Raw genomic sequence first — 25,274 nt, forward strand, 5'->3', positions numbered from 1 at the left:
GCATCTTTCTGTATCTAAACAGGCTGCCACCTTTTTTGCATTAAAATAGTAACTATACTTGGAAATGTACTCCACTGTGCGCAAATCCATTTGTGAATTCCCAAGAATGTGACAGGCAGTAGAGAAATGTAAGTTCTGTTCTTTACCTTCTGGAAGAGCTTGTGGTCGGGTGTGGTGGAGATAATTCTTCGGTACGAGCCTCTGCCAATGGGTTCCGTAGCCTTGTCGAAGGGGTAATTAGCCACCACAGCCCCCCCGTGCAAGTTGGCCGACAAGACAAAGTTGTAGCTCTGCATCCACCGGATAACTGCATAGGTCTCCTGCTCAGTCTGGGTGAGAGGGGAAAGAATCAACTCGAAATAGCGTCACACTACACTTATCCCCATCGACACCCACACTCCCCACCCTTACCCACACCCTCACCCGCACTCCCCACCCTTACCCACACCCTCACCCACACTCCCCACCCCTACCCACACCCTCACCCGCACTCCCCACCCTTACCCACACCCTCAACCGCACTTCCCCACCCTCACCAACATCTTCACCCGCATTCCCCTACCTCATCCACACCATCACCCGCACTCCCCACCCTTACCTACACCCTCACCCCCCACCCTTATCCCCATCCACACACCCCTTACCCACACCCTCACCCCCCATTCTTATCCCCATCCACACCCGCGCACCCCCCTTATCCACACCCTCACCCGCATACCCCACCCTCACCCACATCTTCACCCGCATTCCCCAACCTCACCCACACCATCACCTCCACTCCTCACCCTTACCGACACCCTCAACAGCACTCTCCACCCTTAACCACACCCTCACCTGCACATCCCCACCCTCACCCACATCCTCACCCACATTCCCCACCCACACCATCACCCTCAATCCCCACCCTTACCCACACCCTCACCCCCACCCCCCTTACCCACACCCTCACCCCACATCCTTATCCCCATCCACACCCACACACCCCCCTTACCCACGTCCCCACCCGCACTCCCCACCCTTACCCACACACTCACCCGCTCACCCCACCCTTACCCACACCCTCACTCACACTCCCCACCCTTACCCACACCCTCACTCACACTCCCCACCCTTACCCACATCCACACCCGCACTTCTCACCCTCACTGACATCCTCACCCATATTCGCCACCCTCACCCACACCCTCACCTGCAATCCCCACCCTTACCCACACCCTCACTCCCCACCCTTACCGACACCCTCACCCACACTCCCCACCTTTACCCACACCCGCACTCCCCACCCTTACCCACACCCTCACCCACACTCCTCACCCTCATCCACATCCTCATGCGCATTCCCCACCCTCACCCAAACCCGCACTTCCAACCTTTACCCACACCCTCACCCGCACTCCCCATCCTTACCCACACCCTCACCCGCACTCCCCATCCTCACCCACACTCCTCACCCTGACCCGCATTCCCCACCCTTACCCACACCCTCACCCGCACTCCCCATCCTCACCCACACTCCTCACCCTCACCCGCACTCCCCACCCTTACCCACACTCCTCATGCGCATTCCCCACCCTCACCCAAACCCGCACTTCCAACCTTTACCCACACCCTCACCCGCACTCCCCATCCTTACCCACACCCTCACCCGCACTCCCCATCCTCACCCACACTCCTCACCCTGACCCGCATTCCCCACCCTTTCCCACACCCTCACCCTCACCCACATCCTCACCCACACTCCTCACCCTCACCTGCACTCTCCATCCTTACCCACATCCTCCCCCGCACTCCCCACCCTTACCTACATCCTCACCCACACTCCCCACCCTCACCCGCACTCTCCACCTTCACCCGCACCCTCCACCCTCACCCGCACTCCCCATCCTTACCCACATCCTCACCCGCACTCCCCCACCCTTACCCACACCCGCACTCTCCACCCTTTCCCACACCCTCACCCGCACTCCCCACCCTTACCCACACCCGCACTCCCCACCCTTACCCACACCCGCACTCCCCACCCTTACCCACACCCTCACCCTCACCCACACCCACATCCTCACCCACATTCCTCACCCACACCCTCACCCGCATTCCCCACCCTTACCTACATCCTCACCCGCACTCCGCACCCTCACCCACACCCTCACCCGCACTCCCCACCCTCCACCCTCACCCACACTGCCCACCCTTACCCACACCCTCACCTGCACCCCCTTTACCCACATCCTCACCCGCACTCTCCACCCTCACCCGCACTCTCCACCCTCACCCGCACTCCCCACCCTCACTCACATCTTCACTTCCACCTTTACCCCACCCTCACCCGCACTCCCCATTCTTACCCACACCCACACCCTCACCCACACTCATCCTCACCCACACCCTCACCCACACTCCTCATCCTCACCCACACCCACACTCTTACCCACACTCCTCACCCTCACCCACACTCATCCTCACCCACACCCACACTCCTCACCCTCACCCACACCCTCACCCGCACTCCCCACCCTTTCCCACACCCTCACCCTCACCCACACCCACATCCTCACCCACATTCCTCACCCACACCCTCACCCGCATTCCCCACCCTTACCCACATCCTCACCCGCACTCCCCACCCTTACCCACACCCTCATCTGCCTTCCCCACCCTTACCCACATCCACACTCCCCACCCTTACCTACATCCTCACCCGCACTCCCCACCCTCACCCGCACTCCCCACCCTCACCCACATCTTCACTTCCACCTTCACCCCATCCTCGCCCGCACTCCCTCAGTCTTTCACTCCCACTCCCTCATACCCAACATCTGTGCTAAACATTCAATAAAATGTGGCAGCAGGGTGTCTCAATGGTTAGCACTGCTGCCTCACAGCGCCAGGGACCCAGGTCTGATTCCAGCCATGGGTGACTGACTGTGTGGAGTTTGCACGTTCTCCCCGTGTCTGAGTGGGTTTCCTCCAGGAGTACCAGTTTCCTCCCACAGTCCAAAGATGTGCAGGTCAGGTGAATTGGCCATGCCTATAGTGTTAGGTGCATTAGTCAGGGGTAAATATAGGGTAGATGGGATGGGTTAATCTTCGGAGGGTTGATGGGGACTTGTTGGGCCAAATGGCCTGTTCCTACCATATAAGTAATCTAATCTAAATCTAATCTAAAAATTCACTTGTCCCAGAGTTCTCACACAGCTACTATTTAAATTACTCGACCAGTGGCCAGTGTCCGAAATTCTGGAACTGCTACCCTGCAAACCTCCCTGCCCCCTTTCTCTCTCTCTCCCTCCATCTCTCACCTGCTCCTTAAGTATTACTTCTTTGCCCAACTCTTTTATCAGCTGTTCCTTTTTGCCTGATATTTCTACTTGAAAACACCTAGGATGTTTTTGAATGTCAAATACACTACATAAATGTCTTTGATCATCTGATATAAGAAATTGGAGCAGTCCGTCAGGCTTGCACCTGCCATCCAATAGAAATATGGCTGAACTTGGGCTTTAACAGCACCTTCCCATTGCCTTCTAATCTCCTGCTTTAGAGACCAAACTCTGTCTCTTACAGGCTCCAATATATTCAATGCAGACTCCACAACCATCTGGGGCAGACATTTCCAGAGGTGCAGCATGGGGTTGGATACAGAGCAACATTTCCTTTGGTCTTAAACTGTAAGTAAAGCATTCTCAACTCATTTAAACTGAAAACAAAACTTCCCTTTCAGTGTCCCCATCAAACAATCCAAGGATGTTGCCAGGATTGGAGGATTTGAGCTATAGGGAGAAGCTGAACAGGCTGGGGCTGTTTTCCCTGCAGCGTCAGAGGCTGAGGGGTGACCTTTAGAGAGGTTTATAAAATCATAAGGGGCATGGATAGGGTCTTTTCCCTTGGGTGGGGGAATCCAGAACTAGAGGGCATAGGTTTAGGGTGAGTGGAGAAAGATATAAAAGAGACCCAAGGGGCAACTCTTTCACGCAGAGGGTGGTGTGTGTATGGAATGAGCTGCCAGAGGAAGTGGTGGAGGCTGGTACAATTGTAACATTTAAGAGGCATCTGGATGAGTATATGAATAGGAAGGGTTTGGAGGGATATGGGCTGGGTACTGGCAGGTGGGATTAGATTGGGTTGGGATATCTGGTTGGCATGGACAGGTTGGACCAAAGGGTCTGTTTCTGTACTGTATATCTCTATGACTCTATGATAAGTACACCACAGTTTCAGACTCAGATTTAAGCTCCCTTTACACTGTCCCCATTAAACACTCCTATGACAGGGACAGCATGGGGTTAGATACAGAGTGAATATCCCTCTACACTGACCCATCAGACATTCCCAAGACAAGCACAGCATGGGGTTAGAACTCAAGGTCTGGTCTCAATCCTCACTTCTGTTGGAACAACAGCTGTAGTATTTGTTGGACTGACCTGTTCCCGCCAGTTATCATCAAGTGAGACATGGTGGTTCCGATCTTTCAGCTTCTGAAAGGCCAGGTGGAGATCAGGAAAGTTGCGGTTCAGGTCCACTCCTCGGGCATTGGCCCGGCCAGTCAGGTAAGTATTTGCCTCTGAGCCCTGGGGAGCACAAAATAGAAAGACAAGCTTGAAACAGAGAGAGTTAAGAGGAGGAGAGGGCAGTTGAGTTGTGAGGAAATACACCATATGGTTTATATTCTTGTACCTCAAGAACAGTTTCTCTCAGTGCCTGCCAGTCTGAACTTCATGTATGATGCCTGCATCTGGATTCTTTGTTCCTTTCTCACTCACTATTTGTCTCTCCCAGACAAACTGTCCACCTTTTCCCTCACTCCTTCCCCTTACCCCTCCTTCTTAAGTCTATCTCCTTGCCCCCATATCCCATGCCTCTGTTTCTTCCCTTCTCTGTTCACCCTGCCCACCATTGTCTGACTCCAAATTAGAGTCTGCCTCATTCCACCCTGCCTCTCTCTGTTAGCCCTGTTCAGCCTTAGCTACAGGAGTACTCTGTCACTCACAGTCATTCTGCAGCTCACGTCAGACACAGCAACTGACACACACAAAATCAAGAGTCAGCTCTCCAGCTCTGTGAATTACAAAAGCATCAATCTTCTCCTTTTCAAGATGTACCCTTCAACAAAAACACCCGTGCTGCTACTTAATTCTAATCACACAGTGGAGAGGGAGCTTGGAGGGATTTGACTGCAAGTTAAACCTGTCATTTTGCAGACTATGTTTAGCAAAGGAAGTCAACCCTGGCATGTCTGTAAAAAGCTACCCAGCCACAGGATGAGATCAATGTGTGTGTGAGCAGAGTAAACGTAAGGGAAAGGTTGTCAGCCATGGCAGGGAGGGGAGGCACCAAACTATAACCAAAAACACAATATACATTCAGAACAATGCAGAAACAACTCTGTATCTCACTCTGTGCTGTACCTGTCCTCTGAGTATTTGTTGGATGAGTGTAGAGTTTCAGTTGCTTTCAGTTCAAAATAGTAGAGAAAGCTTCACTTTCAATCTTAAAAAGAGTACAAGGAGTTTTACTGTGTATTTAGCCCCATGCTTTTCCTGTCCTGGGAGTGTTTGATGGGGATAGCGTACGGGGCAGTTTTAGTTGTGGGCATGAAGCCAGATTGATTACATTTTAAACATTGATCGTCCCAAGGTCAAAAAAGGCTCTCCTTTGAAGTTCTTAATATCTTCTGAAGGTTAGAACCTGTGTCCAATTGATCAGAGACTGGGATTAATAATTAACTGATTGGGTTTAAAGCTATTGGGTGGTCCCAATGAGGGAGTCGAGGGGAGGGGGGAGCATTGCCATGGACTTGGGTGTGGGTAGGTGACCTGAGTTAATGGTACCAGCAAAGGAGAAGTTTAGAGAGTGATGTGGGAGCTGAGCGCTGCTTACATTTTGTGTACGGGGTATCATTGAAATTCAGGGAGAGCTGGAGAATGTTTAATGAGGGTAGTGTTTGTGATAAGGAAGTGACGGGATGGAGCCAGAACAAGGGAACAAGCTTTGCTTTTGAGAACCTCACTCCCCTAATCTGAGAGAGAGTACATTCGTGGACTGGTGTTGTTGGGAGGATGCAGTGCCCAACTATGCTCCCAAGGCTCTTAGACTTTGATAAATATATTTTTCTAGCGCCAGGAAAACAAACATGTGGCCAACTGTGTATCAACAAGCAAAGCCTGTGAAGGGCAATGCTGACATGAAAAAGAAAATGAGAGGTGGGGACATAAGGAGAGTAGGGAGTCTAAACCGAAATAGAGTTGGATGGAGAAATAAACCACTCCATCCCTGGCATGCCCACCTCTCTCTCAAAAGGTATCAATGAACAGCACGTGTTCCCTCTCTAATGCTACCCGGACTCAAATGTAATGCAGAGATGATGCTTTTGGAGAAAGGCGATGACACAAGGGATTGAGTGCTTTACCTCTCCCTTCAGCTCCATTTTGATTTAATCCACTCCATCTTTCCCGATCTCTCTGTCAGCTTTGGTGTTATTGCATTGTTCTTAACAGGCTTTGCCATGAATTAATCATTTGGAACATGAGCGATTTAGTGGTAGTGGTTAATGAATGAAAAAATACCATGGGTGGCAGAAGAAAGCCATTTAGATCACCCTTCTGGATATAAATAACAAACCACAGACAAAATCCAGGGAGAGGTCCTTGTGGTGGAGTGGGCAGCATTCCTGCCTCTACAGCTCCAGGTTCAGGTCCCACTCGGAGGCTTGTTGGTAACTAAAGGTGCATTGAAAGCACAAGCAAACAGTTGGTTATTAACCTGTCAATACACCTATGGCAAGCAGTAAGAATGGGTCAGTCTCCCTGTCCTTGGCACACTTGCCTTCATTCATCAGAGCATTGAGTATAGAAGTTGGGACATCATGTTGCAGCTGCACAAGACATTAGTGAGGCTACTTTTAAAATATTCTGTCCCCCTGCTAAAGGAAGGATGTTGTTAATCCAGAAAGGGTGCAGAAACGATTTTACAAGGATGTTGCTAGGATTGGTGGGTTTGAGTTATAAGGAGGGACAGAATAGGCTGGGGTGTCAGGGGCCCTGTTGAGGTTTACAAAATCATGTGGGGTGTGGATATGGTGAATAGCCAATGTCTTTTCCCCAGGGTAGGGAGTCCAAAACTACAGGACATACATTTAAGGTGAGAGGGGAAAGATTTGAAAAGGACCTGGCAGGCAACTTTTTTCACACAGAGGGTAGTGCATATATGGAATGAGCTGCTGAGGAAATAGTGGAGAAAGGTATAATTACAACATTTAAAACATATTTGGAAAAGTACATAGAAGGATATGGGGCCAAATGCAGGCAAATGGGACTAATTCAGTTTGGGATAGGTGGTCGGCATGAACAAATTGGGCAGAAGGGTTTCTTTCCATGCTGCATGTGACACTAACTACAACCTCTGGTTTCAGGCGGGGGGGCCTGTTTTAGGGAAAAACAAACAGCTACAAAAACAGATGTAAGTGTCTGCCTCATTTGTCTCTGGATAGAAGTCAATAGACGTCTTCTCAGTCTCAAAGTCTAACCACAGGAATCCGTAAGCAACTCTGGTTGAAACATTTACCTGATCAGCTGCCACCTCATACCCATCGGGGTTCATGGAGGGCAGGATGTGTATCCGGGTTTCGTGGATGAGGTGGGTAATGCGTGGGTTTCTACGGTTGTACTCGTTACACAGGAACTGTGCCAACTGGATCAGCAGCTCACGGCCCAGCACCTCGTTACCATGCATGTTGCCAACATACTTGAACTCCGGTTCCACTGCAAACACAGGAGGTGACATCAGCAGCAGCAATAACCTTCTCATGTCAGTTTGTTCCTGGCCGTCTCCGTCCCTTTTGGAGGAGGACACAGTTTAAAAGGGAGACATTCAGCCCATCGTGCCTGTACTGGCTACTTGGAAGTGCTATCAGTCACACTTCTCCTGCTCTTTAATGCATAGAGTGCAGAATTGTTTCCATTAAGTACATATTCTTTTGGAATGTATTGTTGAACCTTCCATTTCCCGGTCTGGCTGAACATTCACAACCACAACAATACGCTGACAAAAGAATTCTCCTCATCCTGGAATCACAGAAGGAGGCCATTATGCCTGCATTATCTCTATTATTTAGTGCCTTTTCCCCATAACCCTGCACACCTTTACTGTCCAAATAACCATTCAGTGCCCTCTTGGGAATGTCTTAGTTGAACCTGCCTCCACCATATTTCTACATCCCCGACTCCACCTCTAATACTTTTTTCAATAACTCTCCATTTGTGTCCCTCTGATTACTGATCCATTTTCCACTGGAAACATTTGCTGTTTACTGACTATCAGAAGTTTTCTTGATTTCGAGCAATTTTGTCAAATCAGCTTCCCTACACCAAGAAGAACAACCCCAGCTTCCCCACTCTCCAAATTACCCAACTCCCTCATCCACAGGAGCAGGTGCCCAGAGTTCATCTCAGAGTCATACAGCATAGAAACTGATCCTTCGGTCCAACCAGTCCATGCTGACCACAATCCCAAACTAAACTAGTCCCATCTGCCTGCGCTTGGCCAATATCCCTCCAAACATTTCTTATTCATGTACATATCCAAATATCTTTTAAATGTTGTAAGTGTACCCACATCCATCTCTAGAAGTTTGTTCCATACAAGAATTGCTGCATTTGTAAAATGGTTACTCCTCATGTCTTTAAATTCTTCTCCTCTCATCTTAACTCGCTGAAGACTGCTCAATGAGGTAGCATGGGGTATAGGTGAAAGACTAAAATGTAACCAAACAGCTGGAATGGAGTCCCTTGGGAACTGGGCAGGCATTTTAACCACTCCTCCTCAGCCATTATGAGCTGGTGATGGTGGTGGTGGTGGTGGTGGGGGGGGGGGGGGTGTCTTCATCCCACACCTACCCCATGTCTCCACCATGGAGCCAAGTTCAGAGTGGGGTGCTTTCTGCTGAGGTGGGTGTGGTGAGCTGGGCAACTATCCCCCCTTACTGGCAAAAGCTCCAGCCCCAGAACTGGGATCTCAGGATGTGGGAAACTCTGTTTTTCTCCACAGTTGCTGCCAGACCTGCGCAGCATTAACTGTTTTTAGCCCAGAATAAGGGCTCAGCTACTTCAGGCTGAGATGAGGAAGAATTTTTTTGCTCAGAGAATGGGGAGCCTGTGGAATTCTCTATCCCAGTCAGTGGTTACGGGGATCATGCAGTAAGGTGAAGTTGAGGTGGAGAATCAGACACAATCTTATGAGTTCACTACTATCGAGGAGGACAAGAGTAGCAGATACATGGGGGCACCAACTCCTGCAAGTTCCCCTCCAGGCCATTCACCATCCTGACTTGGAAACATAGACTCATAGAGATGTACAGCACGGAAACAGACTGTTCCGTCCAACTCGTCCATGCCGACCAGATATCCGAACCTATTCTAGTCCCATTTGCCAACATTTGGCCCATTTACCTCTAAACCCTTCCTAATCAGATACTCATACAGCTTCTTTTTAAATGTTGCAATTGTACCAGCCTCCACCACTTCCTCTGGCAGCTCATTCCATACATGTACCACCCTTTGTGTGAAAGTGTTGCCCCGTAGGTCTCTTTTATATCTTTTCCCTCTCACCCTAAACCTATGCCCTCTAGTTCTGGACTCCCCAGGGAAAAGACTTTGTCTATTTACCCTATACGTGCCCTTCATAATTTTGTAAACCTCTATAAGGTCACCCCTCAGCCTCCGACACTCCAGGGAAAATAGCCCCAGCCTGTTCAACCTCTCTCGATAGCTCAGATCCTCCAACCCTGGCAACATCCTTGTAAATCTTTTCTGAACCCTTTCAAGTTTCACAATATCATTCTGATGGGAAGGAGACCAGAATTACATGCAATATTCCAACAGTGGCCTAACCAATGTCCTGCACAACTGCAACATGACCTCCCAACTCCTGTACTCAATACTCTGACCAGTAAAGGAAAGCATACCAAATGCCTTCTTCACTATCCTATCCACCTGCGACTCCACTTTCAAGGAGCTATGAACCTGCACTCCAAGGTCTCTTTGTTCAGCAACACTCCCTTGGACCTTACCATTCAGTGAATAAGTCCTGCTAAGATTTGCTTTCCCAAAACGCAGCACCTTACATTTATCTAAATTAAATTCCAGCTGCCACTTCTCAGCCCATTGGCCCATCTGAACATCCTAGGGGTGAATTAAAATAATTAAATCTGGAGCAGCCTTAAATGACTGAATGGCCTGATCTTGTTTCTGAAGTTTCCATGATAGTGTTCCTTGAATGAGATTGCAGCGTGAGTTTGAGTAAATACCTTGGACCCCAAGAGAAGAGGCGGGGCTGGGCGGGTGGTGTAGAGCAACAAACAGGTAGGGGCTTTGTGCAGCCCTGGGTTACTGCCAATCTGCACACACTGCTAGACACCAACAGTCTTTGTGCAGGGTTCACTCGGAAACAGTGAGTCCTCTCTTGTGAGGCATACAAAGTACGGAGTGCAGACGTTTCTGGACCAGCAAAGCTGAGAGATCAAGTTCATGGTCCTGTGGGCTCACCACAGCTGGAGGGTGGGCTGGGATCAGAGAGAGACTGGGTGGCCAACCACAGAGTGAATAAAAGCAGAAATAGCCTGTTTTAACTATTCAAAAGAAACATGACACTAAGCCTCACGCATTGAAGCAGGTAATGACACTGTTAGCTGTATTGCTAGGATTTAATCTGTGGTTACTGACACTTGTTTTGTTAGTCTGGGAGTGATGCCTCAATTAAGATACAGTGTTCCTGGATTAGGCAGTCTTCCTTCCTCTTTATCTGCAACCCATTTCTTGTTTATTACCTATGTATTATACAGGCCAAACTGGCTGTGGCAGAGGAATATCACACTGGACGCTCAGAGCTGGACTGTAGCCTGGGTTAATGTCCTCACTCTCATACACAGACATGTCAGTGCATAAATCAATTTTAAAAATTCCATCTACTGATCAGAGCAGGAGAAGAACTAGAGGCTGCATGAGGGGCTACAGCTTGGACAGTGGGTTTGTAAGGTAAAAACAATGACTGCAGATGCTGAAAACCAAATACTGGATTAGTGGTGCTGGAAGAGCACAGCAGTTCAGGTGGATGCTGCCTGAGCTGCTGTGCTCTTCCAGCACCACTAATCCAGTAGTGGGTTTGTAAGGCAGAGTGATGCTAACAGTGTGGGTTCAATTCCCACACCAGCTGAGGTTACCACAAAAGACTCTCCTTCTCAATCCTTCCTCTCGCCTGAGGCATGGTGATCCTCTGGTTAAACCACCACCAGTCGTCTCTCTCTCTCTCTCTCTAATGAGACAGGACCCCTATAGTCTGGTAAGACTATGGTGACTTTACCTTTACTGTTCACCTCCACCCTAAAACCTGTCTTTGTCCTTCCTCATCTGTCTGTTCTATCAGTGTTGTTCCTGCCCCTTTCCACCAGACAAACAGCGCTAATCATTCACCATCTCCGCAGGGACACAATTACAGCAGCACTGTTTAGATGAGAGGATGTGACTGGTGAAGTCACACTGGGGATCTCTGCTGAGGTTTTGGCTATTCACTGCAGGTATTAATGAGTTAGATGGTGGGGTAGAGTTACAAATCAAAAATTGCTGATGACAAAGTGGTACTGCCAACAGTGTAGATCAAAGTTGAATATTTCAAAGAGATGTTGATAGATTAAGCAAATGGATTTTACACAGCAAAAAGTCATGAGATCTACATTGAATGTGAAAACGGTTCAAAAGAATCCTTTCTAAATAATGAAATGCCTTAAACAGTGAAACTCCAAAGAGACTTGGAGTTCCAGGGACACAGTTCATTGCAATATCCTAAACAAATACATATGAACAGAAGGCGAATAGAATGCTGACCTTATCTCTCAAGATCTAGAACACAAGGAGCTACAGGTTGGACATCAAAGAGTTCTAACAGTCATGCCAGACTTGAAATGTTAACTCTGTTTCTCTCTACACAAATACTGCTGGACCTGCTGAGTTTCTCTTGCATTTTCTGTGTTTGTTTCAGCTGCACAAAACCAAGGTTAGACACACCTGATGTCACAGTGAGCAGCTCTGGGAAAGAACAATTGGCCTTGGAGGGTGCAGTGTTAATTATCATAATTATACCAAAATACTCGAGATTAAATTATGAGGAGAGTTTAGACAAACTTGGATTGGGATTTTGCAAGTTAGGGTTGATGTAATTGAAATATTCAAGACATTAAGGGGAACAGTTGGGGAGACAGAGACAGACTGTTTCTGCTGATTTGTGGAATCTAGGTCTTGGGCAGTGTCTTAAAATGAGAGCCTTATATTTCAGGAGTGAAATCAGGAAACATTTCTATACACAAAGATCATTAGAACTCTGGAATTCTCTACCATAAACAAGAATTGATGCTGAATACATTCATATTTTTAAATCTGAGCTGGATAGAATTTTCATAACCAAAGATATTAAGGGATATGAATGAAAGTGGAGTTATATCACAGTTCAGCCATGGTCTCACAGAATGATGGAATAGGCTGGAGGGGCTGAATGGTCTCCTCCTCATCCATCCCTAAGTGTATTAATGAGATAATGCAGCCCAATAAATCCTTTGTGCTTATTATATCCTCTTTCCTTTTAAATCCCTCAGTGTTTCATCTTTGAACCTGAGATCTTGTTCATTACTGGTAATCAGCCATTCTAAACTAGGGTATAGCCCATGACCCTGGTAGTAGAATTCAGTATCGCATTTACCCAGCTCTCAGTTATTCAATCAGTAATTTGGGAGCAGCGGAAAATGTTTTGGTTTTAAACACAGGTTGAAGCATCTGTTGGAGCTAGAGCAAACGATAAAGAATGGGAATCTCTCAGTTGTTGCTGTCCTCTCATCCCATTCTGTCTTGCTGTTACTCAAAGACATGTGCTGCTTGACACTTGCAGGAGGCAATTCGACACCAGCACCATCCATTATAGGCAGTAGTGACTGTCCTGATCTCGTCAGTACTGCTTCCTTCTCTTCTTCTTCCTGAACTTTAACCCCTTTGCCCTACACCCCATGCCCCTGAACACCACCAACCTCCAACTTGTGGAGCACAGTTTGGCATACTCTCCTCTGTTACCTCAGTCTTCATGAGCATCTCCAACCCAGACAGCACCCAGATCTCTACCCTTAAAACCCAACCATCATGCTTTGTCTCAAACACTTCATCTTTCTAATAACTCTGGACCTCTTTCTTTTCCCCTTTCAAGGGAATTTCCAAAGCTGGTTGGGAAAGAGGACAGAAAACAAGAAACTGAGAACAACAAGTTTTGGTTAAATAGGAATATTAATGATTGCATGTACACGTGCAGATCAGCCACAATCTAACTGAATGGTGGAACAGGCTCAAGGGACTAAATGGCTTGCTTCTATTCCCATAGAATCAGCTGGAGAGGCTGAATAGCCTCCTGACTTTTGCGTTTGATTCTTGACCCATATTTCTCAATGAAAGAACACTGACGGTTTTGCAATATGTTGTTTAAAGCAACAACACAGAAACTAAAACTGATATTTCGGGCAAGTTCTGACGGAGTCTGTCCTCCACAGTTGGGCCAAAGAATAAGACTAAACCACATCTTCTTCAAAAACAGCTGAGGGTGCCTCAAATATCAGTGGGACACCCGGTCAGTTCTGATGCTGTATTGGAAGCGGATCTGGTGCTGTGATTGAGAGGGATCTCACTTCCAACCTCAGAAACTTCACCCTCATAGCTCTCGGTTCCAAATTCACCTGGACCCCCAAAAGATGCCAACTGACTAAAAGGAGGGGGAGGACCGTAGAAGCCGCAGAGGGCTGGGGGTAAGAGAGGGCAGTGGGTTGTCAAGTCGCAATATGACAAAACCAACAGCCAGGGGAGAAGGGAGGAAGGATCACATAACATAACAAAGAGGGAAGAACAAAGGGGAAAAAGAATCACAGTGGATACTGATGTGAACGCTCCAATACAAGAAGATTCAGGTGGACAATGCGGGAATTAGGAATCAGGGAAATTTGGGCTAGAGCATCTGTGTCGTCTACAGGAAATTTGGAAATCAGGAAATATCACCAGGGAACCATTGAAGCATAAATGATTGGAGTTAGATGATGGGGGGAAGGCAGTGGAGGAAGAGATAGTGGAGTGGTGCTGGTGAAGGGAATGGTGAGGGGGTGAGAAGGAGCATTTCGGAGATAAGAGTGAGGTTGAAGGTATGATTTGGGAGAGTGAGGGTGTGATTTGATGTGAGTATGGCCTTTCAGGTCGGGATAAGTATTGGTATGGTGAAGAGGGTGGATTTTGGGTGAAAAGGGTCAGGGTGAGGGTGAGATTTAGGGGAGAGTGTGGACCTTGGGAGGGTCATGTGGGATTTGGTATGAATGTAGGTTTAGGGGCAGGGATGAGGATGGGCTTGAGGGGGAAAGGGTGACATTTAGCAGAGAGGGTGGGTTTTGGTCGGGCAGTGGTGGGATTTGGTGTGAGTTTTGGTGGGTTGAGGGTGGAGTGAGGGGGAGTTTGGGGATGAGGTCGGAGATGGGTCTGTCTCCCTCCAGCCGTGGACCCCTGGTACTCACACAGCTCATGGATGCCGGGGTTGTCGCTGAGCTCCAGGACATAGAGGTGCCGGCCCTGGGCGCTGCGGCCAATGCTGTACAGGCGGCTGATGAACGGACACTCGGATTGGACCTGGAGCAGCGCACTGACCATTTCCGGGTACCGGTGATGCTGGAACTCGAGCGGCAGCACGGGGTGCAGCAGTGCCGTCAGCACCGCCAGCTTCCAGAGCCCGGGCTGCATATTGCAAACTGCCAGCTCCTGTCTGACCCACCCACCCCCCAGTCACTGGCACCAAATCCCGCCCCTCTATCTCTCACAGGCAGCTCCTACCCTCCCCGAGCCTGCAACAGGCACCGCTCAATCACAGGGCAGGTCCCTTTATTTAAAGGGACAGCGCCTCCCAAAAAAGCTGCAGGCACTCCTGTCCCCACGTTAACCCCCTTCCACGGCACCACTTACAGAAAAGCGTCTCTCTTTTTCACTCCCACTCCACAACAACTTGCGTTGCGATAGCGTCCTCGCCACACGAACGTCCGAAGTTGCTGTACAAGAGCGGGGATTAAACCCAAACCTGACAGCGTTCCCAGGACAGATATTTTGACAGGAGATCAAAAGTTTGGTTAAAGAGCTAACTGTTTTTAAAGACTTCGGGAGAGACCGAGTTCAGGGTGCCTTATGTATAGAGTAACAATCGCTGGCAGTAACTACAGACTGGAATTTAATCCAGGGGAAGTTATCCAGAGCAACTGATACCTGGGAGTGAGTTACAGAATGGAATCTAACCGAGGGGTTTTGGGGTGGTTCATGTATAGAATAACAGATCCCCAGGAGTGTTACAGAGTGGAATCTAACCAAGGAATTTGGGGTGGTTTATGTACAGAATGACAGAACCCCAGGAGTGAGTTACAGACTGGAATCTAACCGAGGAGTTTTTTTTCCAACTAGAATAATAAATAGCAACAGGAGTGGGTTACAGACTGGAATCTAATCGAGGAGTTAGAATAAAAGATAGTCCTGAGTGATTTATAGACTGGAACCTAATCCAGCGTTTTGGGCGGTAGGTCCATGGTCTGAGTGTAATTATTTGATATGTTGTTTACTCCACTGTTTGATGCTGCAGTGGGTGTTTCATAATCAGGTGGGTCAATGGTCGGCTGATGCCACAAACTCATAATCATAACAGAAAAAGTAACCCTTTGAGGCCCACAGCCAATCACGCCAATTTCTAAAATTCAGTGCTCAACTTTGTACCAGGAAAGGACCCTGACAACGGGGCGAGTGACTGGACAGAATATCGCTTAAAGAATCTCATAGACCACGGTCTGCTGAGGGTACCTTTCACCCTCAGCGTGTTCACGGCTGAGCTGTGTCACTCTCCAATTGATTGAAGCGTGTCTCAGTTTGAACTATGTGTCATTTCACCATTGCAGCTTACGGCGAGAGTCAGCTGTCTCTTATCTCTGAGGCAGAACATGTGTGTCAGCTCAACCCCCCCCCCCCGCCACTCACTGACCTTCTGGTTTGCAGTTCTGAGGGAGTGATGCACAGTCACAGATCTCGTCTTTTAGAAGAGATGCTGAACTCCTGCCCTCTCAGGTTGCTCTAAAAAAATTCCATGCCCCTGTTTTCGAAAACAGTAGGAGAGTTATGCCAGGTGACCACGCTGATATTTAGGCCTCTCACTAAGAACATAGCTGCTAATGGGCTGCTATATTTCCTACATCACCTGTACCTACACTTAAAAACAAACCCTTTAATCAATGATATGGCGTTTTGAGATATTCTGAGGTTGAAAGGTACTATTAAAATTTGTCACTTGCTGGGCAAATTGCCAACAGAATAGCAACAGTTCAAATGTGTCTAAATCTCGTGTATCCTTCATTCTGCCCTACAGAGATTTTCCCAAGATGGGAAGATGGAGGTGTTCTCGCAGGGCTTTTGTTTATCTATCCATTGGCAGAGTCAAGTAGGTAGCTATTACCAGATTCTACTTCACCCTGAGAGAAGGTGAGCAGCGATTGTTAGTCCAGGTGATGTAAGCATCACTGAAATGGGTGCGAGTGAGTTTTTGATATCATGAAGCTGATCCCACATTGCCACTAGGGAGGGAGTTCCAGATTTTGACCCGGCCACACTGAGGGAACAGCAATATATTTCCAAGTCAGGATGATGCATGGCTCAAAGATGAACATGTAGATGGCAGCGGTGTTCCCATGTATCTGCTGCCTTTGCCCTTCAGGATGTTAGAGGTTGCAGGTTTAGAAAGTGCTGTCTAAGGAACTAAGAAAGTGCATCTAAGAATGGAACACATCGCCACAACGGTGCATTAATTGTGAAGGGAGTGAATGTTAAAGATGGTGGATGTGGTTCCAACCAGGCAGGCTGCTTTATCCTGGGTGGTGTGGAACCTCTTGATTATTGTTGGAACAGCACTCATCCAGGCAAGCAGGGAGTATTCCAATACACTCCTTCCTGATTTGTGCCTCGTAGATGGTGGACAGGAATTGGGAAGTTACTCATTGCAGAATTCCCAGCCTCAAGGAGTAACAAGTTTCCATGGGCAGTTTCCAGTGTAAATATTTACATATTGTCATAATCCTGGATATAAGTTGACAGGAAAGGTCTGACAATTTCATAAACCATTGTGTAAAATATCAGAGGTGAGCGGCATTTGGAATGCAGACAAGAAACTTTCGTTTTGCATAGCAATTATAATTTTTCTTTATTTTTCTTACAAAATATACATATTTGGATGGCTAAGCAATTAATCTAGCAGAGCGAAGGAGATCATTGCACATTGAAATTACAGAATGACCTCAGTACATGATTGGAACAGTACATGCCGTCACGAACCCTCATATACAGTCCGTTATCCGGATTGACCATGCAGGCTGGAGGTCACGCAGATTCGCTGAGACCCTTGACAGAGACAGGTGTTTGGCTCAAGTGTCTCGTGAAAGTGTCAGTGGATGGATGGTGTGGCGCCTGGCGGGGGGGGTGGGGAGCAGTCGCTGCTCGGTGGCCAGAGAATGGAGCATCACAACAGTAGGGATGTGGGCCTGGGTAAATATCCACACAGTTTTGTCCACCAGAGAGTGACGGTTTGGGGTGGGAGCGACTCTCTCGGGACCTCTTGGCAAATCTGGGTTGGACAGAATCTGAGAGATTTTGTGCAGATTTCAAAAGTAGATGCTAGCTATCTTGGAGAGGGCTGAAGGAAGAGAGAGTATTCCCAGGAACTGCCAAAGAGTTACCTGGCAGAACTGAGGCACTGGACTGTTATAGGGGCCAAGAGCACCAATTGGACCACACAGGCAATGAATGAATGAAATCATTGCTCACAGCTAAAGGACTCAGGTATTCCATCATTACGTTTCATGTCATCTCCATTCCAGAATAAAGGGTTGTACATTTAAGGCAGGAATGAGGAGGAATGTCTTCTCTCAGAGGATAGTGAATCTGTGGAATTCTTTACCACAGAGGGCTATTGAGGCTTGGTCATTATTCAAGGCTACGATAGACAGATTTTTGACCAGTAAGGGAATCAAGGGTTCTGGGGAAAGGCAGGAAAGTGAAGTCAAGGATTATCAGATCAGCTATGATGTCAGTGATTGGTTGAATGATCTATGTTTGCTGCTGTGTGTCTCTCTGGTGAGGGGCAGATCTTGCTGATTTCCTTGGATCGCCCGGTGCCTGTGTTGGACCCAGTGACCACATTCAGGCCACCCAGGGTGGATTGTGAGGATGAATCAGGCAGTGCAGCTTGGAACAGGTGAGTACAGGCAACTCCCTAAACCCCACAGAAACAACAAGCAGTCACCAACAGAGCCATACTTCCGTCATTAATCATTTGTGTTTTGCTCAGTGTAGCTTTCATGGTATGAGAAAATGGAATGCTACAGCATGGGGTTAGATACAGAGTAAAGCTCCCTCTACACTGTCCTCATCAAACATGCCGAGGACATGTACAGCACGGGGGCAGCCACAGAGTAAAGCTTTCACTACACTGTAACCATCAAACCTTCCCAGGTCACATATAGCACGGGGTAGATCTAGAATAAGGTTTTTCTCTACTCTTTTAAACTGAAAGTAAAGATTCCACCATGCTGTTACCATCAAACACTCCCAGGCCAGGTACAAAATAGGCTAGGTGCAGAATAAAGCTTCCTCTGCATTGACCCCCACAAATACTTCCCCAAGTCACATTCAGCACAGAGTAGATTCAGAATAATGCTTTTGATACTGTCCCCATCAAACAGTCCCAGGACAAGTATAGCATGGAATCAGACACAGGGTTAAGCTTGTTCTAATAATTTAAACTGAAAATAAAGACCCCTTTACATTTTTCCTATAAACACTCTCAGGGAAAGTTTCCATTTTCACAGATGCTGTCAGATTTGCTGAATGTCTCCACCACTCTCCGTATTCTAACTGCTGAAAAAAGATTCCCTCATGTCACTTTTAGCAGTCCTTATACCAGTATCTTCTGGTTCTGAACCATCTGCCTATCTGCCTCTGGCCTCCTTACAATTGTGAACGCCTCTAACTGGAGGGTAAGAATAGTTAAAACCTGGAAAAGAATGCACTGGTCATATTAAGTCTGAACTATACAAGACGAGTTTAAACAATATCTGTCGGCTTTGTGGTTTCTCCATGTAGGAAATTGCCTCTTGATGTACTCTTCTCGGAGGAGAACAGCTGAGCTTCTCGCATCAAGTAAGGTTCTTCATTCTGGATTGGCAGATGCTTGTGCATATAGTTGGTTACACTTTTGCTCTCCTCACCCTGCGCCTATCTTGCCTTAACTCACTCAAACACAGCTCGAAATCACTGCAGTGCTGTTCAAACTGGAAAGGCCACTTCTATATTCACGAAAGCATCAGCCAGATCTGTAACCCCAGTCTAAATTCTGCCTCTGTTTAGATTTCTGTGTTGATTAACAGCAAGACCCAACAAGAGCTTTCTTCATATGTAGAGCAGGAAATTTGAATGAAGTCTTTGTCTATCATGCAGAACAGTTTTGTGAGATGTTTAATTGTGTAATGCAAAGGCCTGTATGACTGGAAAGCAATCAAATGGTTAAAATTTGTAAACAGACCCGATCAATAACTCGGAAGGCCTCGCTCGCCCCAAGTATTGATCCATCTGTCGCAATTCAGGTTCACATTCTGGGGTCCCAGAAATAAGACATGATCCTGCGTTTGACCTTCAAAACCAACAGAATAGTGGAAAACAGTTTTTAAACAAGTGTGGAAATGTGGTTTCTGAAGTCCCTTTGTTCCAAAATGTTATCCCCCTCCCCACCCACTCCTTTCGTTTATAAAATGTTTTGCACCACCCTACTTCTGGCATCTTCACTTTCTTAGCGATCACTTGGTCATATGGAACTCTATTATCACTGCAAGTAAGGACATGTTTCTGAACATAGAACATGGAAAAGTACAGCACAGAACAGGCTCTTTGGCCCACGATGTTGTGCTAAGATTTAATCCTAATGTAAAATATAGTAACTTAACCTACGCACCCCTCAACTCACTGCTATCCATGTGCATGTCCAGCAGTCACCAACGACTCTGCTTCCACCACCACAGCTGGCAACGCATTCCATGCATTCACAACTCTCTGCGTAAAGAACCTTCCTTTGACGTCTCCTTTATACCTTCCTCCTAATATCTTCAAACTATGACTCCTCATACCAGTCAATCCTGCCCTTGGGAAAAGTGTCTGACTATTGATTCTATCCTCTCATTATTTTGTACACCTCGATCAGGTCTCCCCTCTTCCTCCTTCTCTCCAGAGAGAAAAGTCCGAGCTTATTCAACCTTTCTTCATAAGGCCAGCCCTCCAGTCCAGGCAACATCCTGGTAAACCTTCTTTGCACCTTCTCCAAAGCCTCTGTATCTTTCCTACAGTAGGGCGACCAGAACTGGACTCAATATTCCAAGTATGGTCTCACCAGGGACTTGTAGAGCTGCAGCAAAACCTCGTAGCTCTTAAACTCAATCCCCCTGTTAATGAAAACCAAAACACCATATGCTTCCATAACAACCCTATCCACTTGGGTGGCAACTTTGAGGGATCTATGTACTTGCACACCCAGATCCCTCTGTTCCTCCACACTGCCAAGAATCCTGTCTTTAATCCTATATTCAGCATTCGAGTTCGACCTTCCAAAATGCATCACTTCACATTTATCCAGGTTGAACTCCATCTACCATTTCTCAGCCCAGCTCTGCATCCTGTCTATGTCGCGCTGCAGCCTGCAGTAGCCCTCTATATTATCGACAGCACCTCCAACCTTTGTGCCATCTGCAAATTTACTAACCCACCCTCAACCTCCTCATCCAAGTCATTTATAAAAACTACAAAGAGCAGAGGCCCAAGAACAGAGCCCTGCGGGACCCCAATCAACACTGTCTTCCAGGCAGAATACTTTCCATCTACAACCACTCTCTACCTTCTGTCAGCCAACCAATTCTGAATCCAGATAGCCAAATCTCCCTGTATCCCATACTTCCTGACTTTATGAATGAGCCTACCATGGGGAACCCTATCAAATGCCTTGCTAAAGTCCATATACACCACATCCACTGCTCGACCATTGTTAACCTGTCTTGACACCTCCTCAAAGAACTCAATAAGATTTGTGAGGCATGACCTGCCACTCACAAAGCCATGCTGACTGCCTTTAATCACACTGTGCTTTGCCAAATAGTCATAAATCCTATCCCTCAGAATTCTTTCCAAAACTTTGCTGACCACAGGCGTAAGACTATCTGGTCTGTAATTGCCAGGGATTTTCCTATTACCCTTCTTGAAAAGAGGAACAACATTCGCCTCCTTCCAATCCTCCGGTATGACTCCTGTGGAGAGTGAGGAGGCAAATATTCTTGCCAGTAGCTTAGCAACCTCCTTTCTCGCTTCCCGGAGCAGCCTAGGATAAATCTGGTCTGGTCTGGGGACTTATCAATCTTAATGTTTTCCAAAGTTTCTAGCACATCAACTTCATCAATCTTGATCTGGTCAAGACTGTATCCCAACTCTTCTAAGTTTTCATTTACAATAAGTTCCTTTCCTTGGTGAAAACTGAAACAAAAAACTCATTTAGGGCTTCCCCTATCTGCTCAGACTCCACGTACAAGTTCCCGACGCTATCCCTGATCGGCCCTACCTTCTCCCTGATCGTTCTCTTATTCTTCACGTATGAGTAAAATGCCTTTGGGTTCTCCCTAATCCTTATTGCCAAGCCTTTTATGTGCCTCCCCCTGGCTCTCCTCAGTCCAGTTCTGAGCTCCTTTCTAGCAAGCCTGTAATCCTCTAAAGCTGTGCTAGATCCTTGCTTCCTCCACCTTACGTAAGCTGCCTTCTTCCTTTTGACGAGAAGTTCCTCTGTTCTCGTCATCCAAGGTTCCTTAATCTTACTCCTTCTTGCCTGTCTCAGAGGAACAAATTCGTGCATCACTCACAACAACTGCTCCTTAAATAGTTTCCATATGTCTGCTGTGCCCATTCTGTGGAACAATTGCTCCCAGTCTGTACTTCCCAACTCCTGTCTGATAGCGTCATAATTTCCTATTCCCCAATTAAATATCTTCCCTTGGTAACTGCTCCTTTCACTCTCCAAGGCAATGCTAAATGTGAGGCAGTTGTGATCACTTTCACCAAAGTGCTCTCCCACTGCGAGATCTGGCACCTGTTCTGGCTTGTTGCAGAGCACCAAATCCAAAATGGCCTCTCCCCTCGTCGGTCTGTCTACATAAGCACCAAGTCCAAAATGGCCTCTCCCCTCGTCGGTCTGTCTACATAAGCACCAAGTCCAAAATGGCCTCACCCTTGTCGGTCTGTCTACATATGAAGTTGTGTCTTTTTTTATTCATTGGGACAGTTGGAAGAATGCTAGTTTTCAAACTATCACAACAATGTACATTGTAAGAGAAAAAAAAAGTGTTGATTGATTGGCTAGTCATCTTTTATTAGCTGAGGTGTTGCCATAGAGGGGGAGAATTTGGCATTCTTGCATTTGTCCTGATGAATATAAGACAAAAAAAAACTTTTGGTAACACATTTTTCTTTTCTGTGACATCGCCTTCTAATGGTGCCATTGTTAAATTGTATCCATTGAGATTCATATTCACTCACAACAGGCAATGACTTACCCCATTCAGCCATTATCACTTCTGTCATTTGGAAAGTCAATGGTAAGGGTAAACACTATGAGTCTCTGCCATTAATCTCTGCCTGACATTTGAGAAGTAGAGTTTGCCTGTTGCAGGATTGAGCCAATGACAGTCTACATCAGGCCACAGGCCTGTGATGATTTGATTTTTCTCCTTTCTTTCATCTCTTCTTGAAAAACTAAGTACTGGCAGGAGCATTGATAGAGCTTAATAGTGCCTTTGGTACACTCTGAGACTAGGCCCACTTAATATCCATTCTATTCAACCTTATCTTGGGTTGGTGGACTAAGGATTCTATCTCTTAAAGGGACCTCTTTCATTTTTCATGCCAAGTGAGAAATTCTTAATCTTGTGTTCAAATCCTTTTATGGTTTTGACCCATCCTATCTGTGTAATCCCTTCTCACCCTCTACTATACCAACATTCCTCCAGTTTTAGCCTTTGCATATCCCTCGTTTTCTAACTCTCCCATCATTTGAATAGCTGTGAATTCAGCCACCTTGGCCCTAAGCCTTGGATGACCCTCATCAAAAGTCACCCTCACTCCCTTTAATCTTTTAAAATTGTCCTTGAAAACTGATCATGACCTTATCCCATAGTCTCTTATTGTGGCTCCAGGTCAATTTATTTGATAATGCTCTTGAGATTTTCACTTTGTCAAATGCGCTATATGCATAAGCTGTTGTTGTAGTAACATTAACTTATACATTCCACAAGTAACGATCATCCAATGTTGAACCAATTTCCTTTCTATATTGATGTAAATATTGAACAATATTGCTCTATTTTTCATCAGTCAGTGTTCATGCAGTCAGTGTTCTCATTGGCAGTTATTGTAAATTAGCAGACCACTGATTCCAACCCTGCTCGACACCACCGGTGATATGGTGAAGCCTCACTGCAATAACCATTGAGAGATCTTGAAATCATATGTAAATCTGAGACAAATCTGGAATTGTCAGAATGTACAGAAATGTCCGATTAAACATTTTTTAAAATGGCAGGGTTGTTCTTGTAGGAGATGGAAGCACTTACTTATTTAAGCACCAAATACCAAATGTCAGCAGTAACATTCCCCCCAACCAACTCACTAGAAAAGTTAGATATAGAGTAAAGCTCCCTATACACTGACCCATTAAACACTCCCAGGGCAGTTACTGCACAGGGTTAGGTCCAGAATAAAGCTCCCTCTAGGGTCACCCATCAAACACTTCCAGAGCACTTACTGCATGGATTTAGATACAGGGTAAAGTTCCCTTACATCATCCCCATCAAACACACCCAGAGCAGTTACAGCACAGGGTTAGATACAGAGTAAAGCTGTCTCTGCAATGTACTCATCAAATACTCTCAGGGCAGGGTCAGCATGGTGTTAGATACAGAGTAAATCTCTCTCAATACTGTCCCAGTACCCCCAGAGCAGCATAAGATGGGGCCAGATTAAGTGTAAAGCTCCCTACACACTGACCCAACCAAAGGTTCCCAGAACAGATACAGCACAGGGTGAGGCATAGAGTAAAGTTCCCTCTACACTGTCCTCATCAAACACTCCCAGGGCGGTTACAGTGCACGGTTAGATACAGAGTAAAGCTCTGTCTATACTTCTGCATGCCATTTTGATTCGACCAGTTGGGATGTTATTGGAGAGCTGAAAGGGTAGTAAAGCCTTTTGGCAAAGAGAAGATTTTGGTCAGTGGGCCCAGCGTTTTCTAGCAGATGACGGATGGAACACAGATAGCACTTTTACTATTTTTGGTACCATATATCCGGTATTATTGTATACAGATGCTAATAGTTTGTTATAGTAACATGCTGTGAAGAGCAGCCTGTGTTCGGTGTGTGTATCTTGGCATGTGAGTCTCACAGCCACATTTCCAGGAAGATTGTTGATGCCACACCCTTCACGTTCTCAAGCAGTTCTTGGGTTCTGAGAAAAGTACAAAGTGTGTGTTGCATGGGTCCTTTTCTCCTCCCCTCTCTCAGTGCTTTTTAGAAAGACCTACAATCCAGCTCCTCCCACCACAACCATATGAGTTATGATAGGAGAAGGTGTAGGCGCCCAGTGGACAAATCCAGGATCTGAGTAAAAGTTTTTCAATCAAGGCGACTGCCAAAGAAGGAGGGCAAAGGAGTTAGGTCAACCTCTGACCTCTAGATAACATTCTCGAAAAGTTGCATTGACTTCATGATATTTTCATCCTAGAGAAAGAAACAGAAGAAGAAAAAAATTAGCGGGAGTACACATAGACACACAAAGACACACAGGACAGACTCACAAGTCCCAGGCTCTCTCACATACATACACTCAGCTCATAGACACGCACCCAGCTCTCTCTCACACACACACACTTCACACACACACACACACCCAGCTCTCTCTCACACACACACACACCCCCAGCTCTCTCTCACACACACACACTTCACACACATACACTTCACACCCAGCTCTCTCTCACACACATAAACACACACCCAGTTCTCTCTCACACACACAAACACACACACGCACACACACACCCAGCTCTCTCTATCATAC

The 25,274-nt window shown here is 46.8% G+C and overlaps 2 protein-coding genes across 13 annotated transcripts in view; both read right to left on the minus strand.

The window, feature by feature from the left end:
• Positions 1-15,231, minus strand: part of cpn1 (carboxypeptidase N, polypeptide 1) — a 31,236-nt gene extending 16,005 nt beyond the window's left edge. For 4 of the 5 annotated variants that reach the window (XM_072557208.1, XM_072557207.1, XM_072557211.1 and 1 more), the window contains exons 1-4: positions 14,576-14,820; positions 7,561-7,757; positions 4,422-4,568; positions 147-329 (exon numbers count right to left, since the gene is read on the minus strand). In XM_072557208.1, coding sequence (XP_072413309.1) covers positions 147-329; positions 4,422-4,568; positions 7,561-7,757; positions 14,576-14,798 — 750 coding nt within the window. In that variant the 5' untranslated portion in view covers positions 14,799-14,820. Of the gene's footprint in view, positions 1-146; positions 330-4,421; positions 4,569-7,560; positions 7,758-14,575; positions 14,821-15,017 lie in introns of those variants that run through there. The other variant, XM_072557209.1, reaches the window with a different exon arrangement.
• Positions 15,232-17,249: 2,018 nt separating this feature from the next.
• LOC140463365 (A-type potassium channel modulatory protein KCNIP2) overlaps positions 17,250-25,274 on the minus strand; it is a 364,768-nt gene continuing 356,743 nt past the window's right edge. For all 8 annotated transcript variants that reach the window (XM_072557215.1, XM_072557220.1, XM_072557218.1 and 5 more), the window contains one exon: positions 17,250-24,934. In XM_072557215.1, the coding sequence (XP_072413316.1) occupies positions 24,887-24,934 (48 nt within the window). In that variant the 3' untranslated portion in view covers positions 17,250-24,886. The remainder of the gene's footprint in view (positions 24,935-25,274) is intronic.

The sequence above is a fragment of the Chiloscyllium punctatum genome, chromosome 38 (assembly GCF_047496795.1).
Source record: "Chiloscyllium punctatum isolate Juve2018m chromosome 38, sChiPun1.3, whole genome shotgun sequence".
Lineage (NCBI taxonomy): Eukaryota > Metazoa > Chordata > Chondrichthyes > Orectolobiformes > Hemiscylliidae > Chiloscyllium > Chiloscyllium punctatum.